The sequence below is a fragment of the Chenopodium quinoa genome, unplaced genomic scaffold (genome assembly GCF_001683475.1).
Source record: "Chenopodium quinoa cultivar QQ74 unplaced genomic scaffold, ASM168347v1, whole genome shotgun sequence".
NCBI lineage: Eukaryota > Viridiplantae > Streptophyta > Magnoliopsida > Caryophyllales > Amaranthaceae > Chenopodium > Chenopodium quinoa.
Genome location: NW_018742815.1, coordinates 4,334,862 through 4,351,978, shown reverse-complemented (window position 1 = coordinate 4,351,978; position 17,117 = coordinate 4,334,862). Strand labels below are relative to the sequence as shown.

General features: G+C 42.3%; 1 protein-coding gene across 1 annotated transcript; it reads right to left on the bottom strand.

Moving 5' to 3' along the window:
• Positions 1-15,271: 15,271 nt before the first annotated feature.
• Positions 15,272-16,453, bottom strand: LOC110725494. The gene has a single exon (XM_021904964.1). It carries the CDS (start codon positions 16,451-16,453, stop codon positions 15,272-15,274), a length of 1,182 nt encoding a protein of 393 aa, XP_021760656.1.
• Positions 16,454-17,117: the final 664 nt, after the last annotated feature.

Genomic DNA, 17,117 nt, shown 5'->3' with positions numbered 1-17,117 from the left:
CCCCGCCACCGCGCCACCAGCGCCTAACCACCGACCCACCCCTGCCCTCCCAAAAACCAGCACCAGCGACGCCTTCGCTCACCCAACCCAGCTGAAGCCCCCCCTCCCTTTCCTGCAACCGCTTCGCCCCCAAAAACCACCCAACCCAAAACCCTCCTTCCCTAATACGGTCACGATTCCGGCCAGAAATGGTCGTAATCGGTCGGTTAAGGCAAGCAGCCCCAAAAACCGGCCGATTTCGATCATTTGTGCTCGTAATCGCGACCGTATTAAGGAAGGAGGGTTTTGGGTTAGGTGGTTTTTGGGGGCGAAGCGGTTGCGGGAAAGGGAGGGGGAGGCTTCAGCTGGGTTGGGGGTGCGAAGGTGTCGCGACCGGTGGTGGTTTCAGGGAGGGCAGGGGTAGGTCGGTGGTGGCGCGGTGGTGGGGCTGGGGTAGTTTTATAGTTTTTTAATTTTTTTTAAACAACTAAAATGGTGACACGTGTCACTGAGGACCCCACTTAACGAAATTTTTGGACGGAATCTGTTAAGTGGTGGTAATAACCATTTTTTGTTAATTTGTGTGGTGTTAAAATCAATTTTTTTTATGGAGGTGTTAAAAACCATTTTCGAGTTTTTGTGTGGTGTTAAAATCTAAAATTTCCATTGTATAATATGATATGTGCTAGCCAAAAACTAATAAAGGGTAGTGTAAACAAATAAGAAATAAGTTTTTTTTTTTTTTTTTTTTCCAAAGATTAGCTCATATTGTGGATATATAGTCGCAAACTTACGATTGAAAAAATAAGAAAAGAAATAGATGGAGTATTTGTTAATGCATTTTATATGAAAATGGTACTATTGAGTTGGTATGTAATTTAAGCTAGTATAAAGTGCATAAAATAAAACAAGGGCTACATATAAGCGCAACATTAAATAGATTTTCTTATTTGATATTAGTTTATAAATGGGTAACAATATTATGCGCAAATGAGTGTAATTGATGAATATATTTCATTAAAACAATATATCTATGTAATTGTGTTAGTTGGCCATGTATTAGCATCTTTGTCCAGAACTTCATCATCATCTCGAAGGTCAACTGCTAAATCCAAAGCATGAGAAGCTTTCAGTTCCATATCCACTGTCTTATTTCTACTCAAAAATTCTTCATGACTAGAATCATCAGGCAACACCTCTTGTTGAAGCACTGCAAACCTTAACCCTCCCTGTTTGGCTGGTTCACTCGACATCTTTGCTAGCGCAGTAGTCTTGACTACTAGACTAACTAATATATATTTATTAGCTCTAGCTTCTCTGACATGCTTATCATACTTCCCTCCTCGTTGCCCTTGATTTTGCCTTCTATTAGTTCTCTAGACTGACATCCAAGCGCCAAAGTTGGGATTATTAAAGGAAAAAGGAGCAAACTTGGGATTATTAATATTAATTTTTTCCTTTTTTTTCAATAAATATATTAATCAATCCAGTTTGATGTTGGGAAAGTTGAAATTGCAAATTCAATTGAATAGTTTTATGCTTGTTTGTAGTAATCTAGTATATAATTACAGAGTCAGTTAACTAGAATCCTTCAAAACCCCAATACTAAACTCTCATGCATTTAGGTTTTATTCTATTATTATTTTTTAAATAACTACACATCCTTATCCCATACTTTATTTATTTATTTATTTTAAAACTTTTTTTAAAAAAAAAAAAATAATAACTATACATTTTTTTTAAGGACTACTACTAACATTTCACTTTGTGTGCGTGTTTTTTTTTTATTTTTATTTTTTATTTAAACGCAGTATTATATATGCCATGCATTAGCACGGGTATACAATTTCTTTATCAACAATTAACCATAACACTCAAAATCCTCAACCCTTCAATTATATACATTTTTTAGGGACAACCCTTTAAACAACATCCTTCTCTAATCATTAACACAAAAAAAGGTACAGCACGCTTTTTGCGTGATTGGCCTCGCCGAATAACTGCTTGCAAAATACAAAGTAACTTCTAAAGCATTGTAAGACCATGTTCTTTTAAGTAGAGCACATAAGAGACAATAACAGCTCAAAAGAATAAGGTCTAAGTTAACGTCAAAATCAAGTTCCCGTATTTTAAATATATTTTTTCTTATATTTTTTTTGGTGTTTAAATTAGAGAGCCACAAGGGCGGGGGTGAGAATCAATCCCAGGATCTCCTGGAATTGGAAGAGAAGCTCTCACTACTTGAGCTATCACTCACTCTTGACATATTTTTTCTTATATTATATTCTTCTTTTAATATCTCTCTAATATAATATATATCCCGTACATTTTGCACGGGTACACTCTAGTTAATGCAAATTTGAAAGAATTTTATTAGTAGTTTTAGTTGAAAAATTGATGGTTTCAAAATTTTAATGCAGTTAAGATGAATGTTTAGAAAATTTGAGAAAAAGAAAAGGTGGAGAGAGAAATGAATTTAAAATTTTGATTTTCTAGGGTTTAATTTAATTTTATGACATAATCTTACTTGTTTATATTATTTTATTTAAATGTGTGTTATTTCACTTTGATTTGTAATAAGAGCACGGTAGTACTATGGTACCCAATGGCGATTCCAGTATGGATTTAGTGGTTTAGCTAAACCCATACTGGATTCTGGTAAATTGTATTTAGACTCGGAAACTAATGTACGTTCAACCTTCAAATATAAGGGATAACTGCTATTTGAAGTAACAATTTTACTTTATACTTGAAACCTAGCAAATCTATTTTGTTTATTAGCCTTATCAACTTATATTTTCCCTTAATCTTGATTTTAAGGTTTCTTTTAAACCCTGCTCATGTAAGTTGTTATGTCATTATATCTCTATGATCCATCTTATTAGCTTGAGTTATGTATACTTTTGGAAAATTAATAGTTAGAGTATGCTATAAATTGTATGGTTATATTTGCAATAACAAAATTTCGTGTGATTGACAGATAAAACAGGGACTATTGAATTTTTCGTGTTCATCTTTTCACCAGGTAATTTTTCCTTTTTTCTAATATACGAACTGTAAGATGACATACAAAGTATTCCATCCCTCTCAGATTAATTAATTAACACGATCAAAATTGACATACATGTTTGTGCACTAGCTTGACTTTGGATCTAAACAATAGAATATTAGTAAAAAAAAATATAAAAAGGTGATTATATATGTTATTGACACAATCTATGTATGGAAGCTTCTACCATAGTCGACGACTACGGACGACTACGGAAGACTATGGACGACTACGGTAAGAGATTAAATCTCATCCGTTTATTTTTTAATTGACTAATCCTAGCCGTCCAATTCGATACCTCAACAAAACAGTCATCAAGTCTAGTCATTAACACAGTCATCAAGTCTAGTCATCACACAATCATCAAGTCTAGTTATTAAATAGTCATCAAGTCATTAACTCTAGTTTGGTTAAATTAATTTGTTCAAAAGCTTTTTTTTTTTTTTTTTTTTTTTGGCTTCTTTTATACAATTGAACAAAAATATCTTATATTCATCTTCAACCTATATTATCTAAAACCTTCATGTTCAACCTACAACATTCATTCTTCTAGTTCAAAAATTAATTAAATTCTTATATTTTATTTAATTTCATAATAAATTGATCATCATATAATCAAAATTTTGGCTTCATATAATCGTTTTTCCCTTTATACATGGAGTACAAAATCAATGGAAAACTTCGTTCATAATCTCTTATTGTAGTCTCTTCACCCCAACCCTTTTCAAGTTAAAGTAATTTATTTAACGATTTGAATAATAATAATTGTTTTACTATTAGTCAAAATTATATTGTGCTTGAGCTTGATATAAGTTCAAGATTCATCCGCAATTGTTTTTTCATCATTATTTTTTTTTGAATAGCAATCCGCCATTGTTAAAGTTGAATAAAGGTTGAAGATGAATAATTTTTTTTTTATTTTTTTTAAAAAAAATTATGTAAAAAAAAATTAAAAACTGAATAGGACGTTTCAGAGGCATGATTTTAGGTAAATTTACTTTCTTTATTTTATTTATTTATTTATTTTTTTGAAATATAGAGGGTGATTTTTTGGAATATTTTTAACAGGATATATGTATCCTTTTTTGATCTAAGGTTTGAAAAAAACTAATTAGCCAAAAAAAAAAATACTGTACAATTATTTACCCTCAATTTGATTATTTTTTTTTGCAAATAAAAATTGAAACTTACGTTGTTATGGTTTCAAAAAATATAGTTTCCTTTTTTTAGGGGAAAAAACAGTTTACTTGAATCATGGTAATTGTTTTTCCTAAATTTATCCTTAATTATCTTTGCCGAAAAAAATTATTAAAATAATACATTGTTGAAAGGATATTCAATGGCCATACAAAAATTGTGGCTACTATATTACTTTATGATCTAGACCAAAGGAAATCTTATTTATTCATTTGTTTGATCATGATATATATATATTTTTTTTTTTAATCCAAAGCAAAATTAAATGTGTGATTAGATTTTTATTTTTTTACTATACACCTTTTTAAAATTAAACACTACATAGGCATGTAGCAATATTAGCCCAGTGGTAAGAATCCAATTACCCATCCCCCAAAAGCCTTTTTTTTTTTTTTCTTTTCTCATTTTTTGGGCTATTACTTTTGTACTTTTAATATACATAATTAATATCCACCTATAAAAGTTAATAATTGAATACTTATTAAGTTCATTTGTCTAGAGTATTATGTTAAGTGTATACGTAATAACAAAAAAGTAATTGGGAATTTAGGATGTCCCGAACGATTATAGTGTAGTCTCAAAATTAGGTAGTTCCAATAAGTATTATGTAATCTCAATCAAAATATTTAAAGGTTATTACAATCAGATTAGGTAGTCTTAATTTAGTATTATAGAGTCCCAATAAAATATATATGTGATGGTTATTATATTACAATCAAATTAGGCAGTCCCAACAAGTGTTATGTAGTCTCAATCAAGAATATTTGAAAGTTATTACAACCAAATTAGGCGTTACAATTAAGTATTATAAAGTTCTAATAAATAATATATATAGGTTATTACAATCAAATTAAACGGTCACAATCAAGTTAGTCTCAATTATATCAATAAAGAATATTTAAAGGTTATTAATTACAATAAAATTAGGCAATTCCAATTAAGTATTATAGAGTCCCAATAAAGAATATTTGAAAGACGTTACAATCAAATTAGGCAGTCCCAACTAAGTGTTACAGATTCACAATAAAAAAAATATTTAAAGATTATTACAATAAATTAGGCAATCTCAATTAAGTGTGTGTGTGTGTATATATATATATATATACTACCTCCATTTCATAAAATCTGCAACAAAGGGCCTTGCACAGTTCCCAAGGCAAAATTTCTTAAGCAAAGATTAGTAAACAAAAGGGCATGTGATTAATTGGATGAGAGAAAATAACCGCACCACAACCACCCAAAACACAACCAGCGCACCACCACCAGACCACTGCACCAAACCACCAACACCACTAGACCACCAACACCACAACTAGACCACCAAACCACCAACACACGAAGCCCCACCTCACCACCACCAATCACCTCGCACAACCACCCAAAACTCATCCAATCAACTCGCACCTCCACCAATAATCCACCCAACAACCAACGAACCAAGACCCCAACTCACCACCAAAGAACCAAAACCCTCACTTACCACCACCAACGAACCCACCCAACCAAATTGCAGACCCCCAAATTACAACCTAATCGCAGACCCCCAAATCGCAACAATCGCGGACCTCCAAATCGCAACCTAATCGCATACCCCCAAATTGCAGACCCCCCCAAATCGCACGACACCCAAATCGCAGACCCCCCAAATCGTCGCAATTTGGCAAAGTGACGTGAAAGGCCGGGGTGAACGATGACAACTTTGAACGGGGAAATAAAGGCAGCGGTTTCGTGGTGGTGGTGGTTTTGTGTTTATGAGTGATGAGAGGGAATTGATCTGATTGGTGGTTTTGTGCAGTTAGTGGTGGTGTCCTGCTGTTGGTGGTGGTTCATAGGGAGGAGAGAGAAAAAAATGATGATGTTGGTGGTGGATGTGGTTGTGAGGGTGGAGAGAGAATGTGAGTTAGGGCTTTAATTAAGGATAAATTAATTTGGGTTAAAGAGTTGATATGTTATTTATTGTAGTTAAGTAAAATTTAGTAAGGGTATGGTGGTAATTTTACACAAAAAAATTTACTAAAAGGGGAAACTTTTGGTTTGTTGCACATAATGTGTAGTTTCTGTTTCGGGGGTTTTTTGGATTTCCTGAAATACAGGTCACGCTCTTCTGGCAACGAGACGGTCCAACCTGCAAAACAACGAATATTCCGATCAATGGAATATTCGCCTCCGACGATAAAGTTAGTGATCGGAACGGAAAAGGCTAGAGAGAGAAAGTAGAGAGAAGTTGGAGCTATTTAATGCTCTGTTGTTTTTAAATGTATTAATCCACCCCTCCCATCATAAATGATTAGAGTATTTATAGGGGTGGGACTCGTGCCCCTTTCTAGGGTTTGTACCCTAGATTTACGTGACGTGATTGGCTGCGCAATCAGATGATGCCACGTGCTACTTTGGGGGCGCCGTTTTGGGGCTTTCATTGATATCTCTCGGGATTTTGGCCCTGACTTTGTTAGGGCTTTCTGGCGTGCTAATTAGAAAGGGAACACATGCCCTAAACACGTGGCATCTTCTCGTGACAACACGTGTCACCCTCTGACTGGGCCACGTGTCGCTACAAGATTGGCCTGAAACCTTAAGTGCTCTGAATTGCATGGCATCTCCCCGTAGTGACACGTGTCACCCTATAACTGGGCCACGTGTCACTATGGGATTGGTCCACGTATACGAGGTATTTTTACCCTCAACATTTGCCCCTCAGAGGGGGTGGCTCGTACGCTTACAGGCCGACTCCTCTGACTTCAAATAGCCTTGGTGCGTACAAGTGTATTAGGATTTCGTTAGAATTCTGTCCGCCTGGCAATTTTGGAGTGAATGCTTATCTATACGAACTGCGCGGACGAAGGTAGGCCGTCTCGCTTTTGGGAGATGCGGCCGTCTTGCCATTGTGGAGGGAGCTTTAGCTCTGTCAACTTCTCTTTGGACGCGCCGTTGATTAGGTGATCTCCTTTTCCACCTATTTTAACGGCGTTGCTCCTTGTCCCTCCAAATTCTAGGTCAAAATTTTAAATTATAATCGTTCTACTTTGTTAGGCGGGAAAGATGAATCTACTATCTTACCCCCATAAATTTTTCCTATATATACAAGGGGTTTGACTTCATTTTGTAACTTTGGAACTTTACATTTTCTAGAGAGAAGTCAGAGCATCTAGAGAGAGAAAGTGTGTTTTTCTTTGAATCTTCGAGAGCTCCACCGTGCGTTTGAGTTTTCCTGGAACATTTGTTGAGTTTTCCGATCAACCTTCAAGGCTTCCAAGTTTTCAACACGTACAGAGGTAGGCCACCTTTTTTCTTTTCCTTGCATTTTTTATTTCTTTGTTCATTTAAAATCTGGCTCAACACTCGGCTTCGTCCGTTTCTCCTCATGAGGTCGGCCGTTCGCCTGGGACTGAGGAGTCTAAAGTGGACGGAGACGAGTTGTCTCCTTCATGGAATCGGTCCATTTAATTTCTAGTGCGTACCAACTCACATCCACCCATTCTTCTCTGTCCCTAAAGTCGAACATGGCACGGACGATGCAAATGTACGACCGCCATGCGGCCAGAAATCCAGACGGAAGTCTGGTGAACCCTAGGCCTCCAAATGACCCAAATAACTTAGAGACCCCTTCTTCCACTCCTACGACCGCTTCCACAAGCACTCACTGCTCGGCCGTAGAAAACTTCCTCGTTCGAGGAATGCCAAAGGACTCAAGGCGCTTCTACTACGGGGGGAACGTCCGGGCGAACTCCGGGGTTGAGGTTCCCCCAATATGTCAGCTCGGTCATGGATGGGGCCGAGTTGCTACTTTGTGAAGGACCTCCTTCCTCTTCTCGGGCGGACGCTGACACGTCCGTCCCCACTCCCTTAGAACTCTATCTCCGATATGGCAGGTCGGACAGACCAAGAACAGGGTCTCAATTAATGAACGTCCGACCTGCCCCCTCGCAGAGCACCTCCTACTGGGAGTTAGGCGGTCGTTGCCAAAGATAAAGGCAAAAGGCAGCTCTCCCCGAGGCGACCATAGTTCTAGGAGCCGCAGCTCGGCGGAGGCAGCCAATCTGGACAGAGTGTTGTCTTCCGAGTTTGGGAGCGCTCCTCAACGAGAGGAGGATGAGGTTAAGAATGCGGCCGAGTGTGAAGCTGCGGCCGCAGAGGGCGAAGAGGCGGCCGAGGAGGATGTTGCCAATATTGACAACTTCAAGGATCCGTACGCTTGCACAGTGGGTAGCACAGCCTTGGGCTTCCTGAACTACAAATTTGAGGATTACAAGGCATTCCTTCACCTTGGGGAGGGATTCGAGATTCATCCCCCGCAGAAGTCTCGCGCCGTGGCCGCTTGGGAAGAAGAGAGGTCGCGCCAAAGGTCCTTTAGCGTCTATAGGGCGGCCTTAGACATTGGTCTGCGCTTCCCCTTCCATCCTTTCGTCCGCACCATTTTGGACGAATATGACATAGCCCTCTTCCAACTAATGCCAAACAGCTGGTTGAACATTTTTGGGTACTTGGTGACGTGCATCTGCAAAGGATTCAAGCCAGGCTTTGCAGTTTTCTGTGAGATGCACTCACTTACTAAGCTGGACGCGGACACGGACAACTGGTTCATCTTGAGCTCCACCAGAGACTACATGATGGTGGTGGACCACGTCTCTAAATGGCGTGACCGAAAGCACCGATTCTACCGCATCAAGACCAAAGATGTTGAGTTTAACTTGCGGATGAATCGGTTTAATGCTGAGCCAATTCAGCTTGGACGCGGGGACCTCAAGCCTGATAAGCCACCCGTCTATCCCATCCAGGAGTACCAGCTTGAATATTTCAAAGTCAAGCGGGTGCAAAGGAACGGCAAAACTGAGCGCATTCCAAGTAACTGGGTCCCTTTATCCAGTTGGCTGCAGGATCCCACCTTTATGTCCGCCTATGGCCTGTATCAGAACCTGCCCCAAGGTGGACGCATGGACATATATTCTTACACGTACGTAGATTATTTGATTTTGAAGAAATTTCTAACACTTTTTGCTTCTCTTTCAGCTGAGGCGTACAAGATGCTTGACCCAGAGCAGAAAAGGGAGGTCAACATGGAAGATATTGACTTGGCTCGGTACAAGGCTCGCCAGAAGCTGTACGAGCAATCTAAAGGAATAAGTATACCCATCTTTATTTCTTCTTTTCGTCCGTGTTTGCATTACGGAAGAGATCTTCTTCCTAACTTGACACGGCCTATCAATCATATTATCTTGCTCTCTTTTTACTAACTTTTGCCTTTACAGCTGGCCACTCCGACCCCTAAGTCCAAACGGAAGCAGTCGTCCCCTGCATCCAAGACGGACAAGGACGGTAGGATGTCCAAACAAAGGAAGACGGTTGCGTCCAAGACCACTTCCACTTCTGCGGCCAAGACGACGTCGCGGACTACCTCTAAGAAGTCCAAAGGAGAACAACCCCGGCTGAGCGATAGCGGGGCCTCCATGTCCATTGATCCGACCGCCATGTCGGGTCATGATAGGTCCGAGAAATTGGCCGATAGGGGTAAGTCGACCCTGGAAAAACCGACCGGGCCAGAAGTGACTCCGCCCGTTCAAAGAGTCATTGAATCTGACTAGCTTGACGCCTCTCAGACGGCCGGCGACCAGCCTGGCCGGACGGGGGAAGATGGTGACGAGCCTGCGCCGCCCCCGCCATTCACTTTCAACCTTCTTACCCCTCCAAGCTTCTCTGACGGTTAGTCCGAGTAATTTTGAATTTTCTACTTCGATTTTTTTTTTTTTTTTTTTTACTGAGCTTAAATTAAACTTTTTGCATCCGCAAATAGATATTGCAGAGGAGCTGCAAATGAAGCTGCCCGACCAGTCCCTTACAGGGGCGGACAGGAAGGCCATACAGGAAGCCATTTCCCGGGCCGTCCCTGCTGAGCAGCGAGATAAGCTGCGGGGAATACACGAGAGCTTCCTCGGCCCCATGATCAATTGTAGCACTGAGATAACTTTTACTCTCAAATGCACTTAGTCAATTTTTCACTCTTACTTTGCTAACGCATTTACCCTGTACGCAGCTCTTCCTGCAGTTGAATGCCTTCTTGGAATGGAAGGACAAGGAAAATGAGCGGCTGAAGCATGCCTGGGCGCAGATTCAGAAGACCTAGGATGCCATCACTTGGGAGACGGCCGTCCAACGCCGGTATTTTGAGACCCAAATCAATGCTCTGTCAGACAAAGCGGCGCGACAGGCTGAAGATTTGGTAAAGCTAGGCCAAGCCCTAGAGCAAGAATCTGTGGCCCGTGATGCCATGAGACAGAAGAGGGATCAGGCCCTCCTGGATGGCCAGCGCTAGAGAGAAGGATTCGAGGCCTCCGAGAAGCTTCTAAGTGATGTGGCCTTGGCCCTAAAACACTTGAAGGAGGCCTTGGACGAGGCGGACGTTTTGAGGGCCGAGGTGGAAAGTTTAAAGAAGTCCGTTGAGCACTTGACTCTTCAATTGCAGACACCTCGGGCCCCTAGTGCGGATGAGGTAGTCCGCATAGAGCAGAACGCTGAGGACAGGCTAAAGAGCCACTTCTTTGAGGCTTTTGAGCTTATGGTGGACGAGGGCGAGGCGACCTTTTATCAGGAACGCTTCACCAAGCGTCTTAACTTTGTCTGCCTCAAAGAAGAGGCTAAGAAGGCCAGGCAGCCTTCACCTGAGCTAGACGTCACTCCAACTACCTCAGAAGAGGAAGAAAACGAAGAAGTGGCGGTCAGCAAAGATGGTGAGGCTGAGAGCAAGGAGACACCTGCTGATGACGCATCCCTTGCCGCCGTTCAAGAGCCTGGCCCAGGCCAGAGCCCAGCTTCTTCTCCAGCCGCCCCTTGATTTCAGCTTTATTCTGCCTTGGAGTTCTAATTATGTATATTTTTTTCTTTTTTTTTTTTACTTTTTCTGCCGCCTTTTCGAGCGGTTTTTTGTAAGATACTTTACCGCCTTTTGAGCGGTCTTTTTATTAATTTATCTTTCAGATTTTGCTTCATACTTTGCAAATTTTACACTTAACAAGTTTTTGCTTTTTCGTACGCGTACTTTTTCACGTTTTATATCCTCGTACAATTGGGGGGGGGGGGGTATGCCCCTTTATTCGGCGTTCGCCTAGTCCATATTTTAGGTGGTTTGATTGACTTGGTAGAATTTATACCTTAGGTGGTATGACTACTAGCAAGTCAATCAAATCATAGTAGTGATTGCCCTTGGACTAGGTGGTACGCCGAATCAACACATTATTTGGCCGTTTAATTGACTTTATGTGAGTTTGTCCGTTGAAACTATCGTTCGCACGTGCTCAGAAAATTTTAAGTATGATCTTAACTTAAAATTTTTAAGTTTGGCTGGGCTGGAATGCCTAGGTACGCCCTTCCCCATTAGATAGGTTTCATAGGGTACCTGACCTTTTCCGTCCGCCTCAGTGAGGGACGGACGTATACATGTGACTTAGGGTTAAGTTTCCCATTTTTATTTTATTTAATTTACTTTTATTCTGCGACCGAGTTGCTGTGTTGCAAGCAACCTACGTCGCAAATTTCACGCGGCATATTTGTATAGGTTATGACCGTGCAAATAAGTATAAATAAAATGGAAATTAATATAACAATGTTTGACTTTTCATTAATTTGTCAAAATTACATTGTTGTGGTCGTACGACTTACATTGCTCGGTCAACAGACCTAGCTGTATACACAGCTTTTGGCTAAGTACTTAAACTTAAACATAGTATCTCTTCAAATTGTCAGTGTTCCATGTACGCGGAATGGGTCGGTCGTTCATGGCTTCAAGACAGTAAGTCCCATCTCGGACCTCTTCCCTGACTCGATACGACCCTTCCCAATTTGGGGTCAGCTTCCCATCCTCATTTGCTCGTCCCACAACCTCCATCTTCCTTAGGAACAGATCTCCCAATTTTATCGGCCGCTTTGACACTCGGCGATTGTATGCCCTTGTCATTCGTAGACGATAGATTTCGTGTATAAGCGCCGCGTTGCCCCTAGCTTCAGGAAGGAAGTCTAAGGCTGTCTTCATAACTTCCCAATTGGCCGCTTCATCATATAGCATCACCCTAAGGGTGGGCTCATACATTTCAATTGGGAGGACAACCTCGGCACCATAGACCAAGAAGAATGGGGTTTCTCCTGTGGAACTCTTGGTCGTGGTTTGTATGGACCATAGCACATTAACCAACTCATCAGCCCATAAGCCGCCTGCCCTTTCAAGCTTGCGCTTAATTCCATTGGAGATCAACTTGTTGTATGCCTCTACCTAACCATTGGCTTGTGGTCGGCCGATTGAAGCAAAGCAATGAGCTATGCCTTGGTCCTCCAACCATTCTTTGAGTTGAGGCGTTTCGAACTGGGGTCCATATGAAAACTGAAACATCCGTCCATTTGATGCCCCGGAAAGGCTCGGCTTTCTACCCACTTTGTGAAGTAGTCTACTGCTACAAACACATACCTCCTTTGGCCGGACGCTGGTGTGTACGGTCCTAAAATGTCCATCCCCCATTTGGCAAAGGGGAGCGGACTACTGATGGACGAAAGACTGTTGGAAAGTCGGTGGATCAAGGTTGCAAACCTCTGGCACTTGTCACACTTCTTTACCATTTCCATGGCGTCCGACTTTAAGCTCGGCCAGTAGTAACCCAGACGGGCAGCCTTTTCAGCCAATGCTCGTCCTCCAATGTGAGAGCCGCACTGCCCCTGGTGAAGATCATCCAAGACATCATGCCCTCTCTCAGGAGTAATACATTTCAGGTACGTCTTCACAAATGCCTTTTTAAACAACTCTCCTTGCTTAATTTCAAACCAGGCCGCTTTCTTTTTCATCAGCCAGCTCTCTTTAGGATCGGTCGGGAGTAATCTGTCCTTTAGGTAAGATATGATCCCTTCCATCCAAGTGGAGCTTCTATCAATGATATGTACTGGCTCAGCATCAATACTCCTCTTTTCTTTTACTTCCCAAAATACAGACCTGGGAGTATCACATGATGCTGAGGATGCTAACTTAGAGAGAGCGTCCGCCTGATGATTGGACGAACGAGGAACCTGATGTAGAGTAACATGATCTAGGCTCTTAGCCTCCTCTTTTACAATCTTCAAGTATTTCATCATAGCCGGCTCCCTCGCCTCGAAGTCTCCATTCACCTGGCCGACTACAAGTATGGAGTCCGAGCATACATCAATTTTTGTCGCTCCTGCCGCCTTACACAAGCTAAGGCCGGCCAGGAGGGCTTCGTACTCGGCCTCATTATTAGAGGCTTGAAATTGGAATCTCAGAGCGTACTCAAACTTATCTCCCTCAGGAGACTGACATATGACACCTGCACCGCAACTAGTAGATGTCGCACTACCATCCACGAACACTTTCCAGATCTGATCTCCGGCCGGCTGAAGATCCGACCGAGTCATTTCAGCTAAAAAATCAGCAAAGGCTTGTCCCTTGATTGCTTTTCTTGGCTCAAATGCAATGTCAAAGCCTCTCATTTCCAAGGCTCATTTAAACATACGGCCGCTTGCCTCTAGAGTTGTAAATGGCTTCTTCAGAGGTTGGTCGGTGTAGACCACAATTGAATGTGCCAAGAAGTATGGCCGCAGCTTTTTCGATGCCATGTATAATGCCAAGCCAAATTTTTCAATAGGGGGGTACCTTATCTCAGCGTTATGAAGTACGTGGCTAATAAAGTAGACAGGGATCTGGTGGCCGTTCCGTTCAGTAAGCAGGACGGCGCTTAGGGAGTGTTCAGAGATGGCAAGATAGATAAATAGCTTCTCACTCTTAAGTGGACTAACAAGCCGAGGTAATGTATGTAGATGGCCTTTTAGCTGTACGAATGCTTCCTCGGCCTCCTCTGTCCACTCAAATATGGCTTTCTTTTTTATAGTTTGAAAGAAATAGCGGCACTTATCCCCTGATCTTGACAGAAATCTACCAAGTGCTGCTAAACAGCCGGTCAATCTTTGGACTTCTTTAATTGTCCTTGGTGACTTCATGTCCATGACGGCTTGGATTTTTTCAGGGTTGGCCTCAATTCCACGCTGATCAATTAGAAATCCGAGAAATTTACCGGACTCAACACCAAAGACTCATTTCTTTGGATTTAACATCATCTTATGCCACATGAGTTCGGTGAAAGTTTCTCGTAGGTCCTTCAAATGGTCGGCCGGTTCTTTTGACTTGACAATCATGTCATCAATGTACGCCTCCATATTCTGGCTGAGCTGATCTCTGAAGACAGTATTAACGAGTCGTTGAAAGGTAGCTGGGGCATTCTTAAGGCCGAATGGCATAACTTTGTAACAATACAACCCTTGCTCAGTTACGAACGCTGTTTTCTCTTGATCTTCTTCCCATAATGGAATTTTAGGGAATCTAGAGTATGTGTCCATGAAACTCATCAGGGCATGCCCGGCCGTCGAATCAACCAGGCGGTCGATTTTGGGCAAGGGAAAGCTATCCTTAGGGCATGCCTTGTTCAGGTCGGTGTAATCCACACACATTCTCCAAGTTCCATTCAGCTTCTGCACAAGGATCACATTGGCCACCCATTCTGGGTAATAACATTGCCGAATGAAACCGGCGTCCAGAAGCTTTTTGACTTCCGTTGCGGCCGCCTGATTCCTCTCTTCTCCATGATTCCTTTTCTTCTATCGGACACGTTTAATGGCAGGGTTTACAGCTAACTTATGCACGGCCAGGTCAGGGCTTATACCTGGCATCTCGCCAACATCAAATGCAAATACATCTTTGAACTTTCTTCACAATTGAATTAACTCATCCCCAAGCACACCCAAAGCTATAGTGCCCACACTAACCGTCTGACCTGGTTGATCGGGGTCAAGTACTATATCTTGGTGGCTGCCGGCCGGCTGGGGTCGTAACTCTTCTGGCCGACCGACAGTTATTAGCTGCTATGCTTGCTCTATCTTGGCCGCCTTACGCTTCTGGCCAACCTGGTGTGTTAGGAGTGAGGTTCCTTCTTCTTTTGGCTCGGACGATTTTGGTCCGCGCGCTGTAGGCTTAACCGCCAACTGATTACATTCCTTTGCCATCTTCTAACTTCCTTGGATTGTACCTATTTTCCCATCCGTCCTCTCAAACTTTAGCAGCATTAGGTGAGGCACAATGACTGCTTTTGTTGCATTCACTGTAGGACGGCCGAGTATGACATTATATCCAGTCAGCTCTTTCACAACCAAGAAGCGGACAACCATATCTCTTTGTTCCCCTTTTTGCCCAAATCGGACAGGTAAGTCTATCCGGCCCACCGGGTGGATGACATTCCCCCTAAATCCGACCAACGGGTGAGTGATGTCCTGGAGAGCATCCTTTGGGAAGCTTAGATTCTTCAAGGCGGCCAAGCTAATGATATCAGCCGCGCTACCCGTGTTAATCAATATTCGTCCGACCTTCAAATTGGTTATCTTCATAATCAATACCATGGGATCATTGTGTAAGACTTTGACCTCTCCCCGATCGGCCTCACTGATGATTACTTCGGAGAAGGGTTCGGCCTTTACTGAGTCCATTTGCATCACCTTTCCCAAGTTCCGGACGTCCTGCTTGATCCCCTTCACAGTGGGGCCGCCTGAGGCAAATCCCCCTGATATCACGGCCACAAAACCTGAATCAGTGTTGTTGCCATCATCTTCCTTATCCTTATTCTCATCATTCTTCTGTCTTTGCTCAGACGTGTTGTTTGTCCGTGTGTAAGTGAATTTGGACTTCATCACATACGAATTCAGCATGCCCTTCTCGGCTAGCTTGTCCAGCAGTCTCTTCAAGTTGATACAATCGTTTGTGTCATGTCCCACGTCCTTGTGGTAAAGACAATACTTGTTCTTGTTCCTATACTGAGCTGGGCCTCTCAGCGGTTGTGGCTTCTTAAATTCAAACTTATCCTTGATTTCCATCAAGATAGAATAACAATCCTTGTTGAATTCAAATTGAGGCTCGTACGCCTTGACCTTCTTGGACTTCTGTGGCTTGGCATCAGCCACCCAGACTTCCTTTCTTTTTTTTCCTTCTTTCTTTTGGTCGGCCGAGTCTTGCTGAGAAGGTTTTTTCTCAGCCCCCTTTGTCGGCGCTTCTGATTTCGTGAGCGAACAAAAATCCGCCGCCTCAGTATAAGCTTCGGCTTCCCGCAAAACACCTGCGTATGTCCGAATCTTTTTCCTTACCAGGTCAAATTTAAAACCCTTTTGCCTTAATCTCCGGAGAAATTCAGAGTAAGCCATTTCGTCCGGCAGATTATGAATTTGGGCTTTTTCTTGGTTAAATCGTCGGACGTACGAGCGTAGGCCCTCATTCTTTCCTTGGACGATTGTCGCCAAGTTAAGGCTAGTCTTTCGAGGCGGTATGTTGTATGAAAAATTTCCAACAAACAGAAAACTAAGAGTAGTAAAACAATTGATACATCCGGCCAACAAACTGTTGAACCAATCCCACGCCACACCTTTCAGAGTGGCCGGAAAACATTTGCACCAAGTAGCGTCGTCTACGCTTTGCAAGTACATCAGGTTCCTGTACGAGGTGATGTGTTCTTCTAGGTTTCCCGTGCCATCATAGGCTCCCACAAGTACACTATTCACCTTTGGCGGCTGAGGGGCATTTAAATATCTTGCGAAAACGGGGGCGGCTTATCTCCCAGAGTAAGTAGGCGCATCTGCCAATCGATGGGTTGTGGTTTCACGGACGGTCCAGCCAGGTAAGGAGCCTATCCGTACACCTGCCCGTATGGCCCATATTGTCCGTATGCCTGGGGGTTCGGCTGCATCAAGCCATTGAACCCCTGAGGAGGTTGATATTGCAATGATTGAGCTGGAATAGGAGTTGGGGTGCGGACCGCCTGACTTCCACTGGAGATGGCCATGTTGGTATGTTGGGAAAGAGAATGATGTG